Source organism: Panthera pardus, unplaced genomic scaffold (genome assembly GCF_024362965.1).
Source record: "Panthera pardus isolate Hobbes unplaced genomic scaffold, ASM2436296v1 HiC_scaffold_17, whole genome shotgun sequence".
Taxonomy (NCBI): domain Eukaryota; kingdom Metazoa; phylum Chordata; class Mammalia; order Carnivora; family Felidae; genus Panthera; species Panthera pardus.
Genome location: NW_026526732.1, coordinates 20,772,759 through 20,800,008, shown reverse-complemented (window position 1 = coordinate 20,800,008; position 27,250 = coordinate 20,772,759). Strand labels below are relative to the sequence as shown.

At 41.0% G+C, this 27,250-nt stretch overlaps 1 protein-coding gene across 3 annotated transcripts in view; it reads right to left on the bottom strand.

The window, feature by feature from the left end:
- Window positions 1-488: 488 nt before the first annotated feature.
- The window catches only part of EPM2A (EPM2A glucan phosphatase, laforin), a 166,238-nt gene continuing 139,476 nt past the window's right edge, over window positions 489-27,250 (bottom strand). For 2 of the 3 annotated variants that reach the window (XM_053904404.1, XM_019425043.2), the window contains exons 3-4: window positions 10,972-11,213; window positions 489-2,877 (exon numbers count right to left, since the gene is read on the bottom strand). In XM_053904404.1, the coding sequence (XP_053760379.1) occupies window positions 2,600-2,877; window positions 10,972-11,213 (520 nt within the window). In that variant the 3' untranslated portion in view covers window positions 489-2,599. The remainder of the gene's footprint in view (window positions 2,878-10,971; window positions 11,214-27,250) is intronic. The other variant, XM_053904405.1, reaches the window with a different exon arrangement.

The following is a 27,250-nucleotide window of genomic DNA, read 5'->3' as shown; positions in this document are numbered from 1 at the left end:
CAAGCAGTTAATGGCACGGTTTCTGCTTTGATTTTCTGTGACACACTTTTGAGGTTTTCATCCTCACTTCTTTGTGGTGTCCTCACCTTTGTCTTCCTTTTGTCCTGTAACTGCCGATTTTCATCAACGACCGAAAAAATAAGAGTGACAAGGAAAAAATAATTTAGCTCAGCTGACTGTTTCTTCTACAAATAGGGAAACACAGTGTGTTTTCCTGGATTTCAGATTAAATTAATAAAAAAATTTAATCCTATAAACAGAGGTCAAAGCTTATTATTTTGAGAGAGAGAGAGACAGAAAGAGAGAGGGAGAGAGAGAATCCCAAGCAGGCTCTGCACTCTCAGCATGGAACCTGATGTGAGGGTCAAACTCATGAACCATGAGATCATGACCTGATCTGAACTCACGAACTGTGATATCATGACCTGAGCTGAAATCAAGAATCTGACGCTTAACCGACTGAGCCACCCCTGTGCCCCAATCAGAGGTCATTTTTAATGCTTTTATTTAGCAAAATTCCAGGTGATTTTGAAATACATCAGACATCCATTTATTGAGGACAAGAGAGGTTATTCTAAAACATTCTTTAATAGCACTAAACTGATTTTGCCTATCAGGAGAAAAAGGAGAAAATCCATCCATAGGGGTCTTTCTATAGTGGTGGTTACATAGCTAAACTTCTTAGGCATTAAAGAAATTCTCACACACATGTACACACACACATAATTAGAAATATTCCATTTTTAAGACTGAATTTTACACAACACATTATGATCATAAATGGGTTACTTGGATACAATAGTTATCTGTAGTTATTTTTAGCAAGGGAGCTAGATTTCATAATACTCAATCCTGCCTTATAAATTTAACTTTGTAAACTTGCAGGAGAAATGTGAGCTGTCTGGCCTTCTCTGACAAATCAAAAGTCATCCCGCGAGTCCCACAGTGAGGACACCCCTCCCTCCTCTGAACTCCAGGGAACTCACCCATGTGTCCCCCATACGTCCTAATTCACAGTCTCTCATATCTATCAATAAATAATTATGGAAGAAAAAAAGGAGCAGAAAAATAAACAGGCATTGTAACTTAATAGAAAAAGCACAGGCATTGAATCGGACAAACCAAGCTTTGTATTTCATTTCCTCTATTTATTCACCGTGTGATGCTGGGCAGTTGATTTAACTATCTGAGCCTTCACTTCCTCATCTATGTATCAGAAGTAACGAACCGCCCTCATAGGGTACTGTGAAGGTTAAATTAAAATTGTAAAGCACCTGGCACGCACGAGGCACCCAATAAAAGTTACTTCTCCTTTCCCCTATTCTGGCCTATCATTCGTGGTTCGACCCTGCAGTGTGGTTGACTGAACACACGGCTGTTTCTGTGCTGCGACCTTTTCGAAGGCAAAGTCTTGTTAATCTTTGTATTTCCTACAGAACCTAGGGTAGTGAGCTAGATATCCTGGAGGCACAGTTAACTACGTATTGTTTTAAACTGAGGGCTGAAACAGGATGGCTCCTAAACTGTGCAACAATTATTCATGGATTGGGGCTCTTTTGGTAGGACAGCTCCCCTCTTGAGCGATGGCTCCGGCCACTTGGGTGTTGAGACAGCCCATCATATTTCAAATTAGGTTGCCCAAAACATAGCCACTTTCCTAAATTCTCTGGCAACTAACCAGAATGATGTTCCATTTCTCACTGTAGACACTGCTGCAGAAAAACTGACCCTACTCTGTGAGAAACAGAATCCACTATACTGTGCCGAAAAGACAAGTTGTGTTGAAAGCACTGAGTCACCTCAACGTGGGTTTTAAACACCGGCTGGCCCCCGACTAGCCCTCAGACCTCGGGCAAGCCGCCAATGCTCCTTGAGCCTCAACTAAAACAAGGAGACAGACAATAACTCTCCTCTGGTTGTCACACAGGGTTGTGGGTAGAGAAGAAAGGTGATTCCCTAGAACCAACTTGAACAACTGTGAAGCAGGATGCCAACACGAAGTCTAGAAAGCCATCACTTTTCAGTCAATGTGAGCTCTTCCTTCGTCACAGCCCAGGCCTCTCCCCCTATTCCCTTCTCTGGCAACTGACCAGCTCTCATTTTATCATTTCAATTCAGCTGAGCAGGAAAGCAATGCACCTGTGTGTGTGTGTGTGTGTGTGTGTGTGTGTATCAACACACAAGTGATCAAATCTACACTCCTGCCTGTCACATCACAATGCAGCAAGAAGATGTGGTCATTAATTCGCGCAACAAATCCAGCAACTGTAAAGCAAAGGGCTGGTGTGCAGGCAGGCAGCAGGAACTTGATGCATTACTTTTCCGTCTGATGCTAGAACACTGCACAGCGCAATTGCTTGTGGCTTTTTCTCATGTGTCAGTCACAATTTCCACTGTAAAACATTTCAAAGAAAATACAGTCCAACCAAAGCATAATAGAAAGTCAGCCCCAGACTAGAGGGGGTGGGTTGTGGGAAAAGCCAAGTGACCAGTCTTGTTAGTTCTGATGGAATCTTCGTTTCTAGGTCTTTCCACTGACGTCACCTAAGGAAACTGGGTTCCTAAGGACATCAGGAGGGTGGGGAGGCAGATGGGCCATCTACACACTACACACGGAAGAACGAACCTTCCCAAATTTCTGAAAAAAATCTTCTTCTGCCCGGGCCAATGCGTCTTCATCAATGTACACAGCCGGCCTTTTGGCCATGAGGAAATACTGCACCTTCCTCAGATTCCAGCCCAGCACGTACTGGAGCCAGCCGCACACGGCCGCGGTGGACCGGCCGACCCCGGCGTTGCAGTGAACGTACACGGTGTGTCCATTCTCGAGCAGTGCGTGGAGGAGACAGACAGCCTGAGGCAGCATCTGTACTCGGCCTGGGATTGAGAAAGCACAGCACACACACATGAATAACGAACCCCAATATCGCCACTAATAATAAGTCCTGCAGCTCCTGGTGAAATCAGTGCCATGCAGAGAGAGGCGGGGACGTTAGAGCTGGCTCCATTCCTTTGTTTTGACGGAGAAGGTGAGATGATATCAAAGCCCGCTAACGATAAAGCAGAAAGAGCCCTCCAGAGGCAATGGATCAGCTCTGAACCTTCACTTGCTTTTGCTTTGAGTGACTTCTGCATCGGCGCAACTTTCCTTTCAAAGAACAGTTAACCACTGTCTATAGTCAGAAGAATGGATTTTTACATCTATCAGATTGGCTTGTACAGATTGGGCAGAGATTTAGAGGATTTCACCTGGACTTTCTTTAATCCAAATGGATCTTCGGGATAAATGCAAAACACAGAATTAATCCATGTTCGTCAAAGGAGTCAATCTTCTTCACTCAATATATGCTAATTTTCATTTGGCCAATGAGATGCTAACATTAATTGACACACATGTGATAAACGATCATTCATTTGTTCCCTCATGAACCAGTGAGTATTGAAATGATTCCATTTCTCCTTTGCTGTGCAACTGTGATTATAGTTATTATCACCTCATGACTATTATTTTGATTATCAGGTGATCAAATGTCTTCTCTTTTACACACTGAAAGGATAGGCAATGGTCTGCTCAGGCCTGCTTGGACTCTCTTATCTCATGAGAGGCAGGAGCCCCCTAAAGTCATCAAACTCCTAGATGCCTGGAGTTTCTTTTGCACACAGGTTCTCAGAGCAAAAACAGTAAATTTGTGGCGGGGGGGTGGGGGGGGTGGGGGTGGATGACGGTCACTATAAATTATTTCAAAGGGGAATGAAAGAAGGAAACTATACGGATTACCTAACCTGGATTATGTGCCTGTGACTTGACACGCTCTAGCTACTCTGTGTTCTCGAATTCACAGGGGCACAATGGCGCTTCACGTTGCTACCCCCCTGGATAACTGGAAAGGTGGGGAAACTCCCCCCTCAAATGATTTCAATGCAGATCCTCACGGAGGCCTGGAATTCCATGGTGGAGTGGAGCCGCGAGGTCATGAGAACCACTGAAGTAAGTTTAGACTTCCCTCTTTAGATGTCCTCTTTTAAAATGCAAGTGCCCCTTAAGAGGCCAACACAACACATGGGAATCAGGGGTCAGCATCTCAGAAGAACAGATAGATGTTACAAGACCCCATCATGGTTTGAAGGCCCTCTCACTTGCCCCTCCGTCTGGGGTGGGTCCACCTTAGCCTCAGGCTCACCTTGCTCTGAGACAGGAGCAGAAACATCTACATGGAAGCCAGTACAATATTCTACGTTTGTTGCTGGCATTCTATTCATCGCTTTCCAAGGCATCTAAAGCTACAGGTCCCACACAGCAGTTTAGGGCCATTTCTGACTGGAATGTCTTTAGTCAGGGCACCCTTCGCAGTTCCTCAGGTTCCATCTCCTCCTACTGCCTGTTGCCATACGTTCGTGCTCCCTGCCTGATCACCGAGGGCATCTGAGGTGGGGACACACCAGCTCCTCTGTGCCACTTGAGTTTGCAGGTCCAAACCCAGCCATCAAGTGTAACCGATTTGCACTTCCTCACTAGGCTGTGGGGTACTCTGAGGTTAGAGCTGGGGGGGGCATCCCATACAGGCAGCTGCTCATGGCACTTCCCCAGAGGCAGTCACATATCACTGGAGATGGAAAGATGCAAAATGTCATATGCACCAGAGAGCTGTCTCATTGCGTGCCTCAGGGAGAGTACTGTGTACTTGACTTACCATGTGAGCTGGGAGATCAGAAGAGGCAAAACTTCCAAAATATGCTTGAGCAGCCCTGCCAACAAGGGTGAGGCCTGCCCACGTGCAAGCCTTTTGTTCTGCGGAAGGGGTGTTAGAGGTGTAGCCCAAGTAATACTGGCTGGGAAGGGAATGACCATACAGCAAACTGTGAAGCCGGGCTCTTCCTGCTCCTGCCACAGCTGGCATCACGTGCCAAGCTCCCTGTTACAGCTGCCTCTCCAGCTACCGTGTACTTTGCCAGGAGATGAGCTGAAAACAAATTTATTTTCTTGAAATACAGCTGACATACGATGTTAGTTTCAGGGGTACAACCCAGTAATTGGACAATTCTATACTACATGCTATGCTCAGCACAATAGGTGTAGTTACCATCTGTCACCACAAATATTATAAGATTACTGACTAGGGGAGCCTGGGGTGGCTCAGTCGGTTAAGCATCTGACTTTGGCTCAGGTTCTGAACTCACAGTTTGTGAGTTCGAGCCCTGCATCGGGCTCTGTGCTGACAGCTCGGAGCCTGGAGCCTGCTTCAGATTCTGTGTCTCCCTCTCTCTCTGCCCCTCCCCTGCTCACACTATCTCTCTCTCTTTCTCTCTTTCTTTGTCTTTCTCTCTTTCTTTCTCTCTCTCTTTCCCTCTCAAAAATAGATAGATTTAAAAAAAATTAATAAAAAAATATAGCCTTGAGAATCATTATTAACATGGATTTTCATTAAGTGTTTAGTGTCCAAATAGTGACCATGTGCTGTAGGAGCTTCTGGAGTCAGAGCCCAGCCCCTGTGTTCAGCTTACACAGCATCGGTGCCACCAACCTGCCCAAGCCCAGGTTCACATGGACCCATCAGGATCCCTTCCCCCAGCGCACTCTCTGGCCAGAGATTCCCGGAGGAAGGGTCTGCATCAAATGGCCCAAATGAGGCAATATCTCTCCCTTTCCTTTTTATCTGTAAAAGGTTCTTCAAGAGGCATGCATACAGCTTAGAAGTTGAAAAGGGAAATGTGTGAGTTTGGAATTTTGTGACCTCGGACATGTAGTCCTGGAAAGTAAGTGGCAGCTGCCATCGGGAAGCTCCAGAAGGCCCCCCGTTTAATTGCCGGTTTCACCCTGCAGTGGTCTTCTCCTAGAATCACTTAGCCACCTCACTTAAGAACTGCCACACAAATATTTCAATAACATAACAAAAAACTAAATGAGAAGAAAGGACAGCAGACAAGGACCTGGTCCAGGATGTCGACCTGTCTCGGCCTGGCCTCCACTGGAGCGCTCACTTATTTTGATGTCTAGGGACTACAAATCAGTCTACTTTGATTAATGACAGCTAACATCTACCTGCCCCTTCTACCTGCCAAGTGCTGTTCTAAGCACTGTGCATGCAATAGTTCATTTACAATCACCTTTTAACAACTATGAGGTTGGTGCTATTATTATCCTCCGTTTATACCTGAGGGAACTGAGACGAGGAGATTTGCCCAAGGTGACCATTCAAACCCAGTCAGCACAACTCCAGAGCCTCTGGTCTTAACCACTATACTACTGCCCTTCCCTAACCTGCCTGGTCTGTGGTACTTGCTGGCCCCCATGCTGTCAGTCTGAATTCTCAGCCTCTGACCCCGACCTACCTGGTTACACTGTTGCTCCTAACCCAGGTGAGAGCAACATCCTCGCTGGGGGTTAGGCCTTCTGCCCTACAGGAGCTTTCTGTGCCCAATGGGCCATATCCCTCTATTACAAAACCCATTCTAGGGAGCCTGAGCTAATGCAAAACCCACCAAGGAATAAAAAGAGGGTGTCCATAATCAGACCTTGCACAATAAACCGGTGTCAACAAGAGCCTCTAATTTTTCATGTTTCATATACTTCGGTTCCATATAGAAGTTAATTAGATAAGAAGTTTCCATGCATACAAATGATAATACCTAAAGGCAAGAGAGAAATACAGATTTTTTATAGCAAGTATTCCAAATTTTAACTGTTGGCAACTAAGTTGAAAATTTTAAACCCTGTGCAGGTCTAACAAAACATTTAACTGTCTGTGGTTCTTACTTTGGAATTTAAAACAGGCCTTGGCTCTCCGTGGATGCTCAAGAAGCATTCATTAAGTGCATGAATAAAAAATAAAATGAAACAAAATCCAATAATACTAATTAGATCTGAGACACTACCAGACCCCTCTAATCTAACTTGTGGTCCACACCTCCTCTAGGCTAATCCGACTCTGTAATGATTAAAAGCTTCTTGAAAGCATGCAGTGAGCAAACAAAGATTGGGAGAGAGGGGACAAGGGCTTGAAATCAGGGAGAGGAGTGGAAAAGGCCCTGAAGATGCCCTTTACCTAAGGTTGACCTTGAAAGAAATTACTTCTGGAACATCTCTCAGCCTTTCCAACACATACACACACACACACACACACACACACACACACACACACACACACTCCCTCCCTCCCTCCCTTCCTTTTTTACTCCAGGCAGATTTATGGCAGGATATATGATTGTTTTATTTGAGCATATCTCCTTTTTCACCTTTGCAGTGTAATATAGATAAGGTCCATACTGTCTAGTACATCCTCTGGTAGAAAACTAAGAACTTGGGACTAAAAAATATAGTCCCAACTTTGTGATTTTCAAAGCACTTTCATACCAATCATCTTATTCTATTGTTATAAACCTATGAGGCAGAAATAATTACCCCATTTTCCAAATGCAGGAGCTAGCCTGCTTGATATCACAAAGCTCCGTGGTGGCAACAAGGCCCAAGCCCAAGGTGTTGTGGCCCCAAGGTCAGTGACCGCCTCATGGCAGGGCTGCACGCACAGGGTAGCGTTGGACAGAACTGTCCAAACAAAGGGGCAGCTGGGGACTCTGGGAAGCACATTAAGTCGTTTGGGAGGCAAGGGCAGACCATTTGTTATCACCAGCACTGCACTGATAGAGGTCAAAACACAATCGGAGTACTTCCTATGTGAAAGAAAACTGAATTTTAATGAACAGACTTGGGTTTTTTTTCAGGTGACTGCTAGATTTGGGAGCTTTTCATGTCTCAGGTGAAAGACACAAACCAATTTTTTTTTAAGAAAAGAAAAGAAAAATCCTAACTAACTCCTCTACATATGACAAAATGTACAAGAGTAAGGATCGATAGTACAATTGATTGTAACAGGCCTGTGACAACCAGTGGTGACAGTCAGGCCTAACACACTGTCTTCTTTCTCAGACTTTATCTGACAGCATTATGCTACAGCTCAAAACACTTCCAGATGGATTTTTCTCTAGAGTTCTAAAAATATTCAGCTAAATTAAACTATATGTTCATTGTGCTAATATTGTGAGCCACACAGATTAATCTACTGGTCCAAACCTCCCCTGCGACTCTGGAATGGTCATTAACCCTTTGATTACTCCCCCAGTTATGCTGAGCCAAAGAAAGCCTTCATTTAGCCTTCAGAGTTTGCCACGTGGGAGCTTTCATTCACTGTCATTGGTGTTGCCAAACTGCCTCAGTGTAGAAGGTGTTCCCCTGTTGTGGTGGGGATGGGGACCTGGTGACCCTGTGACCCCCCAAAAGAATTTAACACAACTACCGTGGGCCTTTGGGGGTGGAGTTTTCCCTCAGGCTTCTGCATACCCCGAACTATTGAGCAAACACCTATTAGTCACCAGGGCCCTCGGGTAATCAATGCCTGGAATGGAACGGGACGCGGCTACAGTTAGCAGCTCAGCTACTCCAAGCTTGTCTCACGTTACACTCCCAACGGGTAACGATGCTATGAAATCAGAATCAAAGCAGCAAGAATCAGAACGCTCTCTGGAAGCTACAGGCACGTGGTTCTTACAATCTTCTCTGTTTTGAAACCAGAAACACAAAGCACTTTCGTATCAATCATCTGGTTCTATTGTTATCATCTTGTAAGGCAGAAACTATTACCCTATTTTCCAAATGCAGGAACTAGTTTGCTCGATATCACACAGCTACTCAGGGGCTTTCATTCTGCTGTCACCGGTGTTTGTCAAACTGCCCCGGGTGGAAGGCGCTCCACTGTTGTGGCGGGTATGGGGGCCTGGTGACTGCGTGACCCCCGCAAAAGATTTTAACACAACTATAGTGGGCCTAGATTCAACCGATGGTCTTATGTGCAAGCGAAGTTATTTTGTTTCCTTGAAAAACAGCACAGCTCTAATGGCTCAATCAAGTTTCTTTGGGCCAGCATTACCACCAAGAGTAACCAAACAATCTCCTCTTCAGGAAGAAAAATTACACCTCATCCCGAGTGATGGTTCAGTCCAGCCCAGCCATGAGAACCACCTGAGATTCATAAAGAGCCAAGGCAGGCGACAGCCAGGTTCCCAAGGATCCTCAAGGTCTTCTGTCCCCACCTACATCCTGGACTGTTGACTCTGGGGAGACAAGCCATCTCCCTGGCAAATGGTCTTTGTCTAACTCCAGGTCATCATGAGCACAGGGGACTGAAAGTCCACATGAGCACGCAGGGAGTAGCGTCATAGCGCTGTGTCTGCAGCCATGATCCAAGTCTGATTGCCTGTGTTGAAATCCAGGCTGTGTGTCTTTCCCTATGACCTTGGCCACACTACTTAACACTTTCGTACCTGTCTCTTCCTCTGCAAAATGGAGATAACTACATGTGCCTGGAGTCTTGTCGGAATTATAGGAGTTGGGCACGAAACTGCTTAGGAGAGTGTCTGATACGTTATGTACTTTGGGGGGAAGAGGACTGAGGGTGGAGACATTTCCTGGCTAGGCATCCCTGCCTTCCTTCTTTCCCCCAGAATAGCAGTTCACCAAAGTCCCTTGCCAATGCCATTCCCACAGCCCTCTGCTGCCCCCTGCTGACAGCCGGTTGAACTAGTAGTGTAACTTGGTTCTCTCAGCTTCACTTCCCCTCATTCCTTTCCCAGAGAGAACCTTACTCTACCGCCATGCTGAAATACAGAGCATTCCTGTAAAATGCCATGCCTTAGGCCTTGACTTACACTGTTTCATCCACCTGGCATGCCCTTCCTCCCTCTCCATCAACCTGTCAAAGCCACGCCCACCTCAAATGCCATGACATTGATATAGCCTCCCTGTGCTTTTCTCCCCACCTCATAACCCATAAGGAACACGTGACTCGTTACTCACATCACATTCTTCTCTGCATTGTAATTAGTTTTGAGCTTGTCTTATCACCTCTTGCCATTAGATCAAAACTATGCCTTCTGTCTCTCTCATTTTCCCAGCAGCACACATGTCCTGACCCCTCTTCACAAAGACATGCTCAGCCAGTACTTGTGCAGTAGCTACAGCCTCACCATTGCCACCCTGCCCCCAACTGTGTCATCCCTCATTATCTCTCACTTCAACTATCGCAGTAACCTCCTAACTGGTGTCCCCAGATCCACTGAGAGCCCACCTCCATCTTTTGTCCACGGGGCAAACCGCACTTCTGAAGGGGAAAAAAAAAAAAAAAAAAAAAAGGTGATCTTGGCACTAGCCCAGTCTCCCACCCTTTCAACTGCTTCTTACTGCTTTTAGGAGACAGTCTAAAATCCTTATTGTGGCCCAAATCTGCAAGATCCTCTTCCTTCATTCCCTGACCTGCAGCCATACTGGGCTTCTTTTAGAACATTCTATGTTCTCCTGCAGCAGAGACTTCCTAAGCTGCCCCCTCTTGCTGGAAGCCTCTTTCCCACCTCACCCCCAGCAACCCCATCCTTTGATCTAGCTCAAACATACCTAGGAAAACCTTCCTTGACCCTCTTCCTACATCTGATTTGCCTGTGCATATGCTCTCACAGCAGTATCTTTCTAACACAAGTTTCATCGTATTTGTAAATTTCTGTTCGTAGTTATTTGATTAATGTGTGTCTTCCCTTTAGGACTATAAGGTCTATGGGGACAGGAGCTATGCCTGCTTTTCCTCACCACTGTGTTCCCAGCTGCCGGCATAATGCCACACATACATCAGGCACACAATAGACATATAGTTAATGAATAAACAAATCAAAGGAGCCATGTTAAACAGACTCTTGGCCAAATTATCAAAATATGTCAAATCTATTAAACCTAAAACCTTATAGTTATTCCATTTCTATCACTCATATTTAAGTCACTCAATTATAGACATAAAGGTAGGTGGGTAGGTAGATAGGTAGGTAGATAGATAGATAGATAGATAGATAAAGACAGACAGACAGACAGACAGACAGCGATGGCTTCTCTGAAACACTTCAACAAGAAGCCAGAAAGATTTTTCTGATGCTTACCTTCAGTGCTCATATCTGGGGTCGGCATCCAGATGTAGACCAAGCCTTCTTCCTTATATAGCTTAATCATGGTGTCTGGAGTCATGGGTTCTGGGTAGCGGTTACAGCCTGAGGAATTCTGTACAATATCCCATTCGGTCTGGAAATTCATTACAGCTGTAATCCCCAATTCGTGCTTCAGTTTGATGGTTACATGCTCCACTTGACGAGGGCAGCTACCCAGCCAGATATTTGGGAGAATTCTAATGAGAATACATAGAGGCAACTATTATTATTGTTACTGTTATGGTTTGAGGTCTGAGGAGCTACAGAAAATATGTGGTAATAAAATGCAATTAACCTTGAAATCTGACACAGGAAAAGGTGCATTAACAATATTAGATGTTGTAACAATATTATTGATATAATAATATTATTATTGAAAGAAAAAATACCGTAATGTTGTTTTTAAGGAAACAAACAATTCAATTAACTAAAATGCTAGGAAATAGGCAATAGCAAGCCAAATCCAGCAACATATTAAAATAAGTCCACCAAGTTGTATTTATTCCTTGATTGTATATGTGGTTCAACATTTGGAAACTCATCCACATATTTCAAACACTAATAAGCTAAAGGCAAAACTCCCATGATTATGGGAGTAAATCCTGTAAAACATTTACAAAAATCAGTCATCATTCCTGTTTAAAACTCTGCGTAAAAATTTCAAATAGTAAGAGAACTTTTAAACACCAGAAACTAACAAACAATAGTCTTCTTTTAAACAAAATCAAAGTCAAGATTATATCTATTAGTACCCAACGTTGTCTTACATGTTTCACCTAATGCTACAAGTTAAGAAGAAATATAACTATCTGTAAAAAATCAAAAAAGAAAAAGAAAATGCTGTCATTATTTTTCAACTATGTTTCCATATCTAAATATCCCAAAGTCTAGATTCTACCCTCAAAGTTTCTGAGTCAGTAGATCTGGGTTGAGAGTCCAAGAATTTGGACTTCTCTAACAAGTTCCCAAGCAATCCTGATGCTTCTAGTTCAGGGCAAAACTTTGAGAATCACTCCTTAAAAGACTCAATTACAAAGCTATACAAAATATTACAGGTATTAAGATATATGGATTAAGGAAAATGTACCAAAATCAAGGAAAATGTACCAAAATCAAACAGCTTTTCTGTGTGCCAGCAGTAGCCAGGTAGAAATGGGGAGGTGGAGGGGCGCCTGGATGGCTTTGGCTCAGTCGTCTGACTTCAGCTCAGGTCATGATCACTCAGTTTGAGAGTCTGAGCCCCATTTTGGACTGGCTGCTATCAGCACAAAGCCCACTTGGGATCCTCTATCCCATACTCTCTCTGTGCCTCAAAAATAAATAGACATTAAAAAAAAAACAGAGGGGTGCCCAGGTGGCTCAGTCGGTTAAGTGGCCGACTTCAGCTCAGGACATGACCTCACGTTTTGTGGGTTTCAGTCCCATACTGGGCTCTGTGCTGACAGCTCAAAGCCTGGAGCCTGCTTCGGATTCTGTGTCTTCCTGTCTCTCTGCCCTTCCCCCCACTCGCACTCTCTCTCTCTCTCTCTCTCTCTCTCTCTCTCTCAAAAAACAATTTTACGTTCATTTGTTAATAAACAATAAAAAAAAGAAATGGGGAGGTAGAGGTGAATCTCATTCAAAAATAAAAGCAAAATTATAAAACAACTAGGAAGACATTTAACCAGAAAGATTTATGAAACTTTATTGGACATTAAGAAAAAAAGACAATGAATAAAATAGATATACTGTCATTTTATAATAATATATATTTGGTCTTCATCGCAGTTTCTGGCACAGTTTCCTGAGTGATGAGAGCCATTAGGTGTCTTTTGCTGTGTTAATGAAGTAACTTCTGGATAGCACCTAAGGATGGCCTGGTTGACCAGGGGAACCAACTTTGTGATTAGAGGGACTGAACCTGAAGTCCCACCCCTTGGCTTCCAGGAAGAGAGAGGGCTGGAGATTGAGCCAATCATCAGTGGCCAATGATTTAATCAATTATCCCTAGATAATGAAGCTTCCATAAAACCCAGGATTCCAAGGTCAGGATTCCAAGAACTTCCAGGTTGGTGACACAGAAAGAGTGGGGCTCCCAGAGAAGGTCTGGAAGCTCCAAGCCGTCTCCCACATTCCTTGCCCTGTGCGTCTATTCCATCCGTCTGTTCCTGAATTATATCCTCTTAAAGTAAGCCAGTAACCTAGTGAAACATTTCCTGAGTCTGTGAACTGCTCTAGAAAATTAATCAAACCCAAAAAAAGGAAGGGGTCATAGTACCTGTGATTTATAACCAGTCAGAAAGAAGCACAGGTAACAACCTGGGCTTGCAACTGACATCTGAAGTGGAGAGTGGGGGACAGTCTTCTAGGACTGAAATCTTAACTTGGGAATCTGATGATACTTCCAGGTAGATAGTATCAGAGTCAGGTCGAATTGTAGGACCCCAAGTTGGTGCCCAGAAAATTGATGACTGTATGGGGAAATCTCCTCACCTCACACACATTGAAATTGGGTCCCAGAACCCAAAAGAAATGCCATGCAAATATCATAAAAATGCAAATATTTTCCAAATCAATATATAACTTTAATGAACACTATTATAATTTATTGTGTGTGGTATATATTGTCTTCCACACTGATTATTTCACACGTGTACATTCTCTCCTGAAATAATGGGTAAATACTCTATTTCAACTTTATTTGAATCACGTCACCTAGAACTTTACTAGGTTCAATATGAAGCATTCAGACAACAGTTTATAAATGATGATGGTAGATATCACTTGATGCTCACCAGTGCTCCCAGTTATCCTCTTTCAAGCATGGAGGACTAAATTTCTTCTCTGCCTGAAAGTTAGAGCCATCTGACTTGCTTTTGTCAATAATAAGTGAGCTGAAGTAACATGTGTACCTTCCAGAAGGACATATGTAGGACCTCATGCACAGGTCTCCATGCTCTATCTTTCCCTGCAGCAATGGTCATGAAAACATGTGTGGGTAGTGAACTGCTAGAAGACAGAAGTGGTCTAGAATGCTAACTAAGCTCAGGAGGCCAGCTGCCCTGGAGAGCCAGTGGCTTGTTGATTTAAGCCAATTTTGCCATTGTTTGTTACCACAGCATAACCTGACTTGTTCTAACTCGATGCCTAAATAACTAATCCCTTAAAGCCCCTGATGTGCAGGAAAGAAACAGAGCAGAGGGACTACACTTTTATTTAGCTACTTTCAGACTGAGCTTAAAGCAATCCTTCTCTGTTGGGGAAAATTTTGTTTCCCAAGGGATATTTGGCCACAATTATGGAGACATTTTAGATTATGACACTGGGTGGTGTTAATGGTATCTATTAGATTGAAAGTGGGGATGTTGCCAAACATCCTATAATGCATAGGGTAGCCCGCACAACAAAGAATTAGCAAATCCAAAACATCAATAATGCTGTGATTAAGAAGCCTTGGGCTGGGGGAATAAAAATGGAATAGACCTCCTTACTATGGGAGGGAAGAAAGGGAACCTGGGACAGGGAATAAGACCAACATATTTGACACAGAGTTTGTGGCTCATCAGTTATGCCATTCTGATAATACGATATTCCACGTCATATTTTAAAAACATATTTTAAAATATGTATGTAGGGGCGCCTGGGTGGCTCAGCCGGTTAAGCATCCAACTTCGGCTCAGGTCATGATCTCACGGTCCATGAGTTCGAGCCCCGCGTCGGGCTCTGTGCTGATGGCTCAGAGCCTGGAGCCTGTTTTGGAATCTGTGTCTCCCTCTCTCTCTGACCCTCCCCTGTTCATGCTCTGTCTCTCTCTGTCTCAAAAATAAAATATTTAAAAATAAATAAATAAATAAATAAATAAATAAATAAATAAAATATGTATGTATGTGCATAAAGAAAGAGAGTTAGAGAATGAGCAAAAGTCTAATAGTACAGAGTCGAACAGCACTAAACATTTTAAGTGTGGTGTAATGGAAAGGGCATGAAACATAAGCCAGAAACAATGCCAATCATAGCATGATATTTTTTTAATGTTATTTATTTTTGAGAGAAAGAGAGCAAGCAGAGGAGAGGTAGAGAGAGTGGGGGTGGACAGAAGATCCGAAGCAGGCTCTGTGCTGAAAGCAGCGAGCCCAGTGTGGGGCTCGAACTCGTGAACCGCGAGATCATGACCTGAACCAAAGTTGGATACTTAACCAACTGAGCCACCCAGGTGACCCCATAGCAAGATAACTTTAAAAGCACTTGGTAATAACTGTGTGACATCAGGGAAATTTATTTCTCATCTCTAAGCCTTTGGCTGATCATCTTTAAAATGGGTCTAAAAATAACTAATTCATGGGAAGAAAATTCAATGTAATAAGGTATTTGAACAGGACTGATACTAGTGTATGTGCATAAATGCAAGTGGCATTAATGTCTAGTTGTTATAATTTACTTATTTTAGTAATTTACTTTGTATTGTAATGACTATTCAGATAATTTCCCATTGTTCTGTGTATCCTTCATTTGAATGCTGCAGAGTTTGGAATATTCACTCTATTCTCTTAGATGAAATCCAGCTTGTTTTTGTGGGGTTTTTTCCTTATGGCTGTTGTTATTGTAATTGTTAATGTTAATGTAGGAAGCCAATTGACTAATCCTCAAATATGGGTATTATCCACCCTCACTGAAAATATCTCACAATATCTAGCATCATCTAAAACTTGAATCCTACTTACAATCCAGAAGATAAACCAATTTTTTATTGCTACTTGGGCTCTAACAGGATCTATTCGAGAGACAGTCATAAAGTGGCTGTGGAGTGAGGCCTAGGAGTCTGTGGAATTTTTTTTTCAAGAAATTGACTAGGGTATATATATTACATATACAGCCAGATTCCAAAACCACTAGCCTGGCAGATACCAATAAACATGCAGAAGTTTAGTACAGAGATCTCAATACCTTTTAATAGCAGCAAAAAATATGGCAATGAGAGGGAATGAAGTGCTCAGCCCTACACATGCATATGAAAATTAAGTCTGTGCCTTTCTCCAAAAATACTTTCAAGACTATGGGACGCCTGGGTGACTCAATCGGTTAAGCATCTGACTGTTGCTTTGGGCTCAGGTCATGATCTCAAAGTTCATGAGTCCAAGCCCCACACTGGGCTTCAAGCTGACAGAGCAGAGCCTGTTTGGGATTCTCTCCCTCTCTCTCTGCCCCTCTCTTGCTCATTCTCTCTGTCTCTCTCTCAAAATAAATAAAAACTTGAAAAATTAAAAAAAAATACTTCCAAGACTAAAAATGATTCCTAGACAGATTGAGGAAGGGGAAACTGTTAGGAGAGTGTAGCTACAAGGATATGTATCTATGTTTAATGTGTAGTATCTTCTAAAAAGTCAAAACTAAATCTTCTTCTGAGTCATGACAAGTATTTAATATAGTTATATTTCTAAGAATAAACTTTTGCAGAAAAAAAAGTTTTATTAATGGGAGTCTTGACTATTGCCACCCTTATTCAACCAAATTGTATTTAAATAAAATCCATCCCATTAATATTGCAACTTAACTAAAGACCAGAGGTGGGGGAACAGGGGATGGATGGATGGATGGCTGACATTCTGGAACCTTACTTTGTTGGACTGCAAATCAAAATCAATTTCATTCATTTGGGTGAATGTGGACCTGTGGTTCTAGGTAATCACATCACAAAACTACACCGTTCGCTTCACCTGTCAGGCTGGGGCCTGTGTTACAACAGCAACTGAAGCGTATGAATGAACCAGTGCCCGCTTGCTGTACCTCAGCTGTCAGTGAATGGAGGACTTGCTGGCAATGATGAGTGCATCAGACAGAATGAGCATCCAAGCACTTTGCAAAATAAATACCGCCGGGCATTGACAGGAGGAGGGGGCATGGGATAAACAGAAGATATCAGCAAAAAAAAAAAAAAAAAAGCCAGTTATATGGACACCACATCACAACTTCAATCACTAATGGGCTTGAAAAATGGCAGAATAACCTTTTCCTGAAGGTGAAAATTAGCATTATATTTTGTCCATAAGAAAAAAAAAAAGTTAGGAAACACAGAAATCATGCAATCAATGAATGAACATAGGATTTGTTTATCTCTTATCACACTAAGAGACCACCACTGTTGAAAACAGTGCCCAGTTCCTAGCCGTACAAACACAACACCATTTTAAAGAGGAAGAAAATGGATTTTGCTGAGTTTCTTTATAAAGCCCAGCTAAGGATTTAAAAGCAAAAAAAAAAAAAAAAAAAAAAGATTAGCACATTTCCTAAGTTGGATAATTTTGCTGCATTTACCTTATTTAATATTTTATGGGCAATTCAATGTTAAATTAAAATGTGATCTGGCTTTTAAATAATACTTGAGAAAAAAAAAAGTCTATCAGTCCTATCATTTAGATCTCATTAGTGGGAAAGCAAGAGAAACGTTAAAATCAACCTCCAGTAAGCTCCAAGCTTCATTAGCACATGTAACTCCTGCTGAAAATCTGTCCTCTGTGTCAACTGCTATGTTATTAATACCAAACTTCTACCCAAAAAAGGGTGCTTCTAATACACTCTAGTTAAGGCTAAATGACTGTGCAAAGACAAGTTTCAACTTAGAGAGTGATACTAATTAATTTCTTAATTAAAATAGTTTTATTATAGTTTGCTTACAGGTTATAGACTACAGTATGTAGATAGCACATTCTAATTTCTACAGGTAGTTAGTTTCTTAGATTTTTGGGGGGCAGGGATGTGCTTGAGTTTAAAGCCACATGAAGCAAATATTTTTGACATATGTTCTTTTTATTTTCTATATTAAAAATGACATATAATTAATTCTTAAGGTCTGTTATGGGTTGAATTGTATTTCCTCTAAATTTCTAACCCCAGCACCTCTTCTTCCTTGGAGATAGGATCTCTACAGGGCAATCAAGTTAAAATGAAGCCCTCAGGGTGGGCTCTAATCCAACATGACTGTTGTTCGTATAAGAAGGGGAGATTTGGACACAGACACGTACAGAGGGAAGATGATGTTAACATAAAAGAAGACAGTCATCTACAAGGCAAGGAGAGAGGCCTGGAACACAGCCTTCCCTTGCAGCCCTCAGAATGAGTCAACCCTGTAGATACCTTGATCCTGAACTCCTGGCCTCCAGAACTGAGATAGTGATTTTCTGTTGTTTAAAAGCCACCCAGTTTGTGGCACTTTGTCAGACCAGCCCCAGGAAACTAATACAAAGCCTGAACATTCCAATGTAAAATATATACGTTCAATCATCCAGATTCTTCAAATATCCATATATCAAGTATGCTTAAAGTAGAACATTTTAATAGATTTTTTTCAGCTTTCATCCTGATCTCTGAAAGTCTAAATTAACTTTTGATTGTGGCATTCCAATCGTCCTCTCATACACAATACTACTCATCCACATTCCTTAACTCATGTCCTTCAGTCCATCACTTGAGCACCTGCAGCATGGCAGACAAGATCACCAGGCCCCTGGTTGGGCTATTTTGGCTTACTTCTTTCACGAATTCATTCTGTTTGTTTGCTTGTTCTCATTTTCTGAGAGAGAGAGAAAGAGAGAGAGAGAGAGAGAGAGAGAGAGAGAGAGAACACACATGTACATGCAAGTGGGAAAGGGGCAGAGGGAGGAGAGAGAAAATCTTAAACAGGCTCTGCGAACCCAACGCGGGGCTCAGTCTCACAACCATGAGATCATAACCTGAGCCAAAATCAAGAGTCAGATGCCTGACCAACTGAGTCACCCTGGCGCCCTTGGGTTTCCTTCTTGATCTAATAACTCAGTTCTGAAGTTCTGAGATATCCAGTTTTGGTAACTACAATATAGTCTTGGGCCCCTTTGCTTGGCTTTCAGAAACTGGACCTCAATGGAGACTCACCTGAAATATGTAAGAGCACAGTCTTCAGACTCACAAATTCTTTTTTTTTTTTTTTTTTAATTTTTTTTTTAATGTTTATTTATTTTGGAGACAGAGAGAGACAGAGCATGAACGGGGGAGGGTCAGAGAGAGAGGGAGACACAGAATCCGAAACAGGCTCCGGGCTCTGAGCTGTCAGCACAGAGCCCGACGCGGGGCTCGAACTCACGGACCGTGAGATCATGACCTGAGCCGAAGTCAGCCGCTTAACCGACTGAGCCACCCAGGCGCCCCCAGACTCACAAATTCTTAACCCTGAGTCCAAGAGACTTTGGCTTTCTGAGTTTTGAGAATTTGTCGCCCTGAAATTTGGTTTATAGACCATATCAATAGATTACAGTGGTAAATAAGACAACTGGCATACTTCATTTTCTTAAAGTCAGTCACAGGGTAACACAAAGATTGAGACAAATAACTAGGCTAAGCAGCCTCAGTTGGTTACTGTGATACAAATCTCAACAAAATGTTCTATTAAAATATCCTCTTGGCATGTTAATTTTGTTTCCAATATTGAGCACTCCTTGAAAGAGTAAAGTGTCACATTTAATACTTTTTCACATAATGAACTTGAAGGGATTTGTTTAAAATTAATCACTTGCATAATGAACGAGGAACCACTGAAGATCAAAGAAGTAATTAAAAATTAAACATAAGATTTTTTTTAAGATTGTTCTAAAGTCATTCTATCTATTCAACAAATATGTAATGATGCTTGCTTTTTGCTGGGAACTTAATAAATCGTGAGCAAGACAGTACACCCTCATTTGAGCCTACATTCTTTGAGAAAGATAGGCAATTAGCAAATAAATATACAAAATGTATACAATTAATCTGTAATGCGCTACTGAGGACATAAACAGGGAGTTAAAATAGAGGATCATGGGAAAGTTAGACAGTCAGGAAGGCCCTCTCTGAAAAGGTGGCATTAAAACCGAGACCTGATGTGGAAAAAGGAGTGAGACATTTAATGGTCTTATGGTGAGAAGGAGGTAATACCTTAGGAACTGACAAGAATCTGGAGACATGGAGTGAGGTGAACAAGAAGGGACTAGGGCATGAGATACACTGAGAAGACCATGCCAGGCCTGACTGCTGTGCTAGGGAATTTGTATAACAAAACAAAAGCAATAGAAAAGCAGTGAAGGATTTTTAAGTAGAGGAGTTACATGGACTTATGTCAGCATTTTTAAAGGATGACTCCACCTGTTATGGAAAAAATGGATTGGGCAGAAGACAGAGCAGAAACTATAGAGGAAGAGGGAGGACTTTTGGGATAGTGATGGCTTGGAACACAGCGGTGCAGATAGAGAAAAGTGGATTAACTCAAAATGTACTTTAGCAGTGGAACCAGCAGAACTTGCACATTAACCAGATGAAATAGTTGAGGGGAAGGAAAAATTCAAAAATGACTCCAAATTTACTAATGTGATACCCTAAGCTACAGTTGCTTAACCAGGTCTGCCTTCAGTGAAGCCTACCGCTCTCAGTTTGTGTATTATGTATTTTTACAAGTTTCAGATTAACCAACATTTCACCAGGCATCATGCTAATGGCATCCACATGCCTAAAAGCTTGATGATATCAAACTATTCAAACTTCCTTTCAGTGTTCCACTCAAATCTTTATTCCCATTATAAAAGTGTTAATAACATAGGGTTTTTATTGATGTGAGAACTTTGTACACAGAATAAGTTAAATCAACTAGATTTAACTCACATGAAAGAAATATCCATGTACACAATGTGGTACACAGGAAACTGATGTATCTACTCAATCAATTCACTAAAGATATTTTTTAAATTTATTTTTTATACCTGTGGGTCTTTATTTCAGCTCTAGAACAAATAAAAATGAATTTAGGAAACATGACAATCAAAAAATGAAAAAAATCATGATTTTTCTTTTTTTATGGTAATTCTTCTTCATTGCCAACCAGTCATTTGAGTGATTAAAATAGGAGTTTCTAGTGAGAAAAACAATTCTGTTCAGTACTGTCAGCACAACAGATGTTTCCATTGTAAATTTCTTTTTTCTTTAAGATTTTATTTTTAAATATCCTCTACACCCTGTATGGAAACCAATTTGACAATAAATTTCATATTTAAAAAAATAATAATAAAATAAAATATAAATAAGTAAATATCCTCTACACCCAACATGGGGCTCAAACTTATAACCCCAAGATCAAGAGTTGCACACTCTACTGACTGAGCCAGCCAGGCGCCTCTCGTTATAAATCTCTTGACAAAAAAATAAAAAAATAAAAAGATGGGATTATTCATCTAGACCAGTGATTTTCAAATATTAATGTGGAGACAAATCACCTAGGGATCACCTTAAGAGGCAGATAATGATTCAGTCAAATCTGGGCTAGAGCCTAATATTCTGCACTTTCACAGACTCCCCTGTAGTACCAAGGCTGTTGGCCCTTGGAACACACTTTGAGTAGCCAGGAGTACTCTAACAATGGTGTTGACTCTGAAAGTATTATTTGATTAAACATCACAACAGTTCACTACATTTCAGTACTCAGTACTTCAGTACTTAGGAACTCTGTTAAGCAAATGAAGTAAGATCCTTGTGCTAGAGCAAACAGAAAGACAAGCATTTTGTCTCTATTACTGATGCTAATATTAGAGGCCTGATATCAACCATGCAGGGAGGCTGCTACTTTTAAAAAATTTCTCCTAATTACAGAACATTTTAAAATCTCTTTAGCCCCTGATTTTCCAGTGAAGAACCTGCAGGAAGCCAAATGACTATCTTACATAACAATCTTGCTTGGCTCTAAGACATTCCTCCTTTCTACAGCACTCATTGGCTTCTGGAGAGTGACCTAAAATTCCCTTTTGTGTTATCTTTTAAAAATGCAGTTGGAGATTTTTTGCATATAGATGCTGAAAACTGGGGAAATTTCACATAAGGCTTGAATATTACGGGGGAACTAAGGGATTTAAATGGTGGAAAACTCTAACGCAATTAGCAGTGTTGCAGCCAAGGGTGTCAGAAACTAGGTAAGGTTCCAGAAAGACAAACAATGAACACCTCCCCTTCCCTACTTGATGTGAGTTCTTACGATGGTAAGAACAGAGGAGAGATGTCAAACTATTAATATTCCAATATTGAGACCTACAAAATCCCTGAGAAGCTTTGCTTCTTTCTTTCAGCCTGGAGTCAGGGCACATGGTATATTTCCCAGTGTATAGAGAGAAGACATGATAGGCAATAAACCCTCCTAAGGATGAGCAGATCAAAAAGCCCTCTGTTTTTAGTTATCTGCGGATCCTGAGGCTCCACAGATATGGGAAAAGAGGCCAGGTATCAGTGATACTTCATCTCCTTATGTTATTCCTAAGAAAGGTCTTAAAGAGTCAGACATGCAGTCTAATACAATTCTCAAGGAGGAGAAGTACCACTTATACCCAAACCAAAATTGTCATATTTAAATTGGTCATCTTTAATAACTCTACTCGTTATGAGAGTGCATTCAGTTACGTGGTGCTCTTACTTGCAGCTAATTTGTTCTGGCAAGACCTTCACAATACAGTTTTATTTAAGACCATCCATTCCACTGAGCATTTTATTAATTGAAGTGCTTAATGGGTAGAAATTGGCCTTAATTTTCCATGTTTCATAGCCCAGGACATTGTCGTCTCCACCTTGTGCTACGCAAGCACTAAGGTTTCTTTCAAGACTTTTGAAGATATTTATTCTGCATTCACAACTGGACTTAAGCGTGTGGAGAAATGTTTGGATCTCCAACTTTTGAAATATATCTGATATCTAAAGCATATGTCCCTTAAACAATATGAACCCACAGACTCCTATTAATGATATTCAGTCTGGTGTCAAAGAGCCAATTCCTATCAAGTCCCATCTAGCACAACTGATATCCACAGAGAGAGTTTAGTGTGTTTCTATCTCAGTTCTATCGCTGTTCAAGATTACATCCCCAGGTGGTCCCATGTATCCTATTAATCACTTCCATTACCACACATACTCTCAGTGTATTCTTACTATGCTTCTGTCTCCTTCACAAACTCTGTATCCTCTACAAGCCTTTCAAGTGTAAATGTTTCTCAGAGTTTCAGAACGTAACTCATCTCCCTAATATACATTGCCATCTATAACTGACATCTACATGCTGGTAAATTCCAAAACCATTGCCTCCAGCTCAGACCTCAGTGCTCTGCTGGAATTCTCCAGTCAATGTCCCATAACTATCAACTGAACTCGTCTTCACTATCTTCCACTCTTTGCTCCCTACCCACAAACCTAATTTTCCACTGTCATTCTTCATCTCTGTAAATTATCCCACAGCTTCCCAGTCATCTAAGCCAGGTAACTTTACTTAATTCTTCTCTCTTCCCCTTCTTATAGTCATTAATCCATATAAGTCAATCTCTTAAACAGCTGTAGAATCTGTCCCCTATTCTACATTATTATTGCTTCCCTTCAGATCTTAACACTTAAGAAGTGAATTATACAAACAGCCACCCACGTGACCTCCCAGTCTCTTTCCTTCCACAATGTAGCTAGAGTCATCTTTATAAAACACAAATCTGATCATGTGACTCCCCTGCCTAAAATAGGGAAGTGACTACCCATCACTTTCATGCAGTCTATAAGTCTTTGGCCTGATCTTTGGAATCTGATCCCCACACATATCTCTGATTCCACATCCCCATGTGAACCCCACCCTCCAACTTAGGAGAGACATTTGCAATTTTCCTGACTGCTCAGTACTCTTCCCTGCTGCTTAACCTGCTACTCTTCCTCTGGAAATGCATTTTCACGGCTCATCTTAAGCCTATCCAGTCTTCTCTGATCTCCCGTGGTCTCACTTAGGTCTTCCTTCTTTGTGTCCCCAAAACATAAACAATCACACACCTTCATTTTGAGCTCTGTCCTCTCTCACTCTGAGATGTTGGTTTTACTGAGCATTTCCTCCTCTGTACTGTGAGCTCCTTGAGAACAAGAATGATCTTATTGATATCATATTCCCATAACTGAACAGTGTATCCAGTACATTGTTAGCACTTAAAGCAAATAGGTGACTGAACAAATAAATGAATAAGTGAATGAACAACTATAGAAATGTCTACCTTTTCATGATATTTGGTTCACTCAACTACATGAGGATTCATTCAACTATCATAAACTGAACATCATTTCTATGACTTGCAAAACTGTGGTGAAGACATTTTCAGCTGTATTATCCCAAAGATATATGTATTAAATTATTGGTTGAAATTAGTCCAAAAATAACAATTTTCTCTGCGAGTGTGGAAGCTGTTTTTACCCAGAATATAAAATTATGTCCTTAGCATGTTTTACTTTTTTGCCTTAACTGCCAGAAAACTTAAAGATAAATTTAATGTTTCACAGTAGTAATTCGACCATCTCAAATCCTGGGAATTTCAACCCCATCACTTTCATACTGTCTGTAAGTCTGAATTTTGATCTCCAGATGGTCCACTGCTATGCTAAATTCCTCTAATATACATGCTTTCTTTTCTGAAGTCTTCTATCATAAACAATTATAATATATTTAAGTTGCTGAAGAAGAGTGGTAAAACGTAATCCTCCAAAATACATGATTCTTCTACAATAAGTCCCAGGCATTAAACAAACACATAAAAGGTAGAGATCAGCCTCTATTTGAGCCATACTGACTTACAGCAACCTATCAGAGTCAGTCTATCCTGCAGCTATGCATGTCAAACCAAAGGCTCCATTCACATAAAACTGATTGAATATTATAGCTGCCAGCACAATCTATCTGCAATAATAAAGTTCCACTCATGCTTGCAATGTGGTCACATTTTTATTAATTATAACCCATGGCCCACATAAGTTTTATTTCATTCCATGTAGTATTTTAAATGTTAGCTGTTAATGTAGGTGTACAATTTATCAGACAATAACAAATGTGACTCTAGACCAGTGATTTGCAACCCTGGATACAGACATCTTTAGAAATACTTAAGCCAGATCCACAATCAAAACAGAATTTCTAAAGCAGTGGAGTGGGGCTCAGCATCATTTTTTCCAAGCAGCCCAAGTGATTCTGATGTGCACTGAATCTTGGGAACACTGATTTAGACCCTGAGAGAGAGATGTGAGTTGGAGATAAAGATCTGTCATCTTCCCCTTGATAGAGGATTGCCTATCCCATTTTTTTTTAAAGTGACAATAATTCTATCTTTTAAAAATCAAACTGTAAATTCACCCCACTGAAATGGGACTAGTTATAAAAACCTGAATTAGAAAAAGGAAATTAGAGATGATTACTCATTTTTAAAAGGATTTTTTTTATCTTTATAAAGGATTAATTTAAACATTTCTTCCAGTGAAGGGCAGTGATTTAACTGATCTGTAGACTTATCTCAGTTACTAATTATGCTTGTGACCCTTGCAAAGTCACTGAATCTCTCCAGACCTCACTGAGAGAACTGGATTAAAGAAGCATCTTCCCAGCTCACACGGTACCTCACACAGGTGTCTACATGTTATGTAGAGGCACAGGGTGGCCCAGGCCACAGACCCTGGAGCCAGGCTGCCTAACTTTGAATCCCAGCTCCACTAATTATGGCACCTTTGGCAGATTATTAACCTTCCAGTGCCTCAGTTTCATCGACTATAACATGACATTAATAGTAACTCTACATCTCACAGGGAGATTAAATGAAATAATATATGTAAGAGCACTGGTAAAGTATTAGTTATCATTCCTGTTACTAATGTTACACTCCTGAAAAAAGTCAGGACCTTTAGTATACTAATGCACTGGAGTCCTTCTAAGAAGGGAAAATATCATATAGCATTTCAAAAATACATTTGACCACTTAACCTTTGATTGTGGGGCTACAGCTCTCCATGGAGCACCTTTTCAGGAAAGCCATACTATGTGGTGATGGTTGTGACCTTTTCAAGGTGTGATTCATCTCTATGTCTTGGAGACCCAGAAAACTAGGGCCCATGAACCAAAGCCAGCTCACTATCTGTTTTTGTAAATAAAGTTTTAATGGAACACTGTCGTGTTTGATTACATATTATCTACATCTACTTTCACGTTATAACAAAAGAGTTAAGTAGCTACAACAAAAACCATAGAACCTAGCAAGCCTAAAATAGATACTGCCCAACCCTTTACAGAAAAGCTTGCCAATCCCTGCCTTACATATGTAATATATGGGGAAGCCTATAGCTCTACCCAGGGTAACTTAATCACCAAACAAATTATATTTTATGAATGGGCATTTCTAGTCCATCAATGTGCTTGGCTGATGGAACGAAAGAAACACTCATCAATGTGGGATGAAAAGAGATGACGGGAGGCTCTCAATAATTGGCTGGACAGGATAAACAGCGAGGACCACAGAGGAAGAGCTGCTGATGGGGAACAAACAGAAGGCAACTGGAAAAACAGAAAGTGACCTGAAGCCCTTGACCCTGGTTGAAGGTGCTAATGTATGATGGGCACTTTGTCCTATCATCTCCCCAAAAGTCTACACACCCTCCCCAAAATATTACATTTCATTTATAATTACTACTATTAATCAATTACAATCATAACAAAATGTTTTTGTTATTCTACTTGATTCTTATGTATTATTATCCTAATTTTATAATGAATAAACCAAGCCATGCAAAGTTAAAGCAACTTCTGCATATCTAATCAATGGTTGAGCTTGTAGTCACACTGGGATTTTTTTTTTTTTTTTTGGTCTCAGATTTTCCATCATGCCTCAATTGAAGATTTTCAATTCTAGAACTGCTCTTAAGTGCAGAGAAATGCTATCTAAAATTCTGATGACCAGGATTTCTTAGGCACGGTGCTAGATAGTTGTTTATCATTGGGCAAAGTTTTACTAGGTCTACCCATACTAACTATCTGTTGCTCTCCACAAGTTTGGCTCTTGGGTGAGGGTGAGGAATAATGGGAGATGAAGGGGCAAGGTGATATAAGGCATCTGCCTACATCCTGCATAGAGAGCAACCCTGATGAAATTTATCTTACCAAGAAATATAAAGAAGGGGATTCATTCAATATGAGTAAAAACACAGGAAGTTATTAAAGAACAGACAAAAAATGCAGTGTTTGAAATGGCAGCTGCAAACCTTATCTTTTATATTCCATTGCTACAAAAACTAGCCAGCTTTTCCTAGCCAAATGTGAATTAGAAGAAACATAATTTAGTGTTTAGAAAATATGCCTAATTTTCCACCAAAGCTATACAATTTGTCTTGAAGTAAGGAATTCAACATCAGCTTTTTAAAATGATGGTGATTAAGTAGACAACAATAT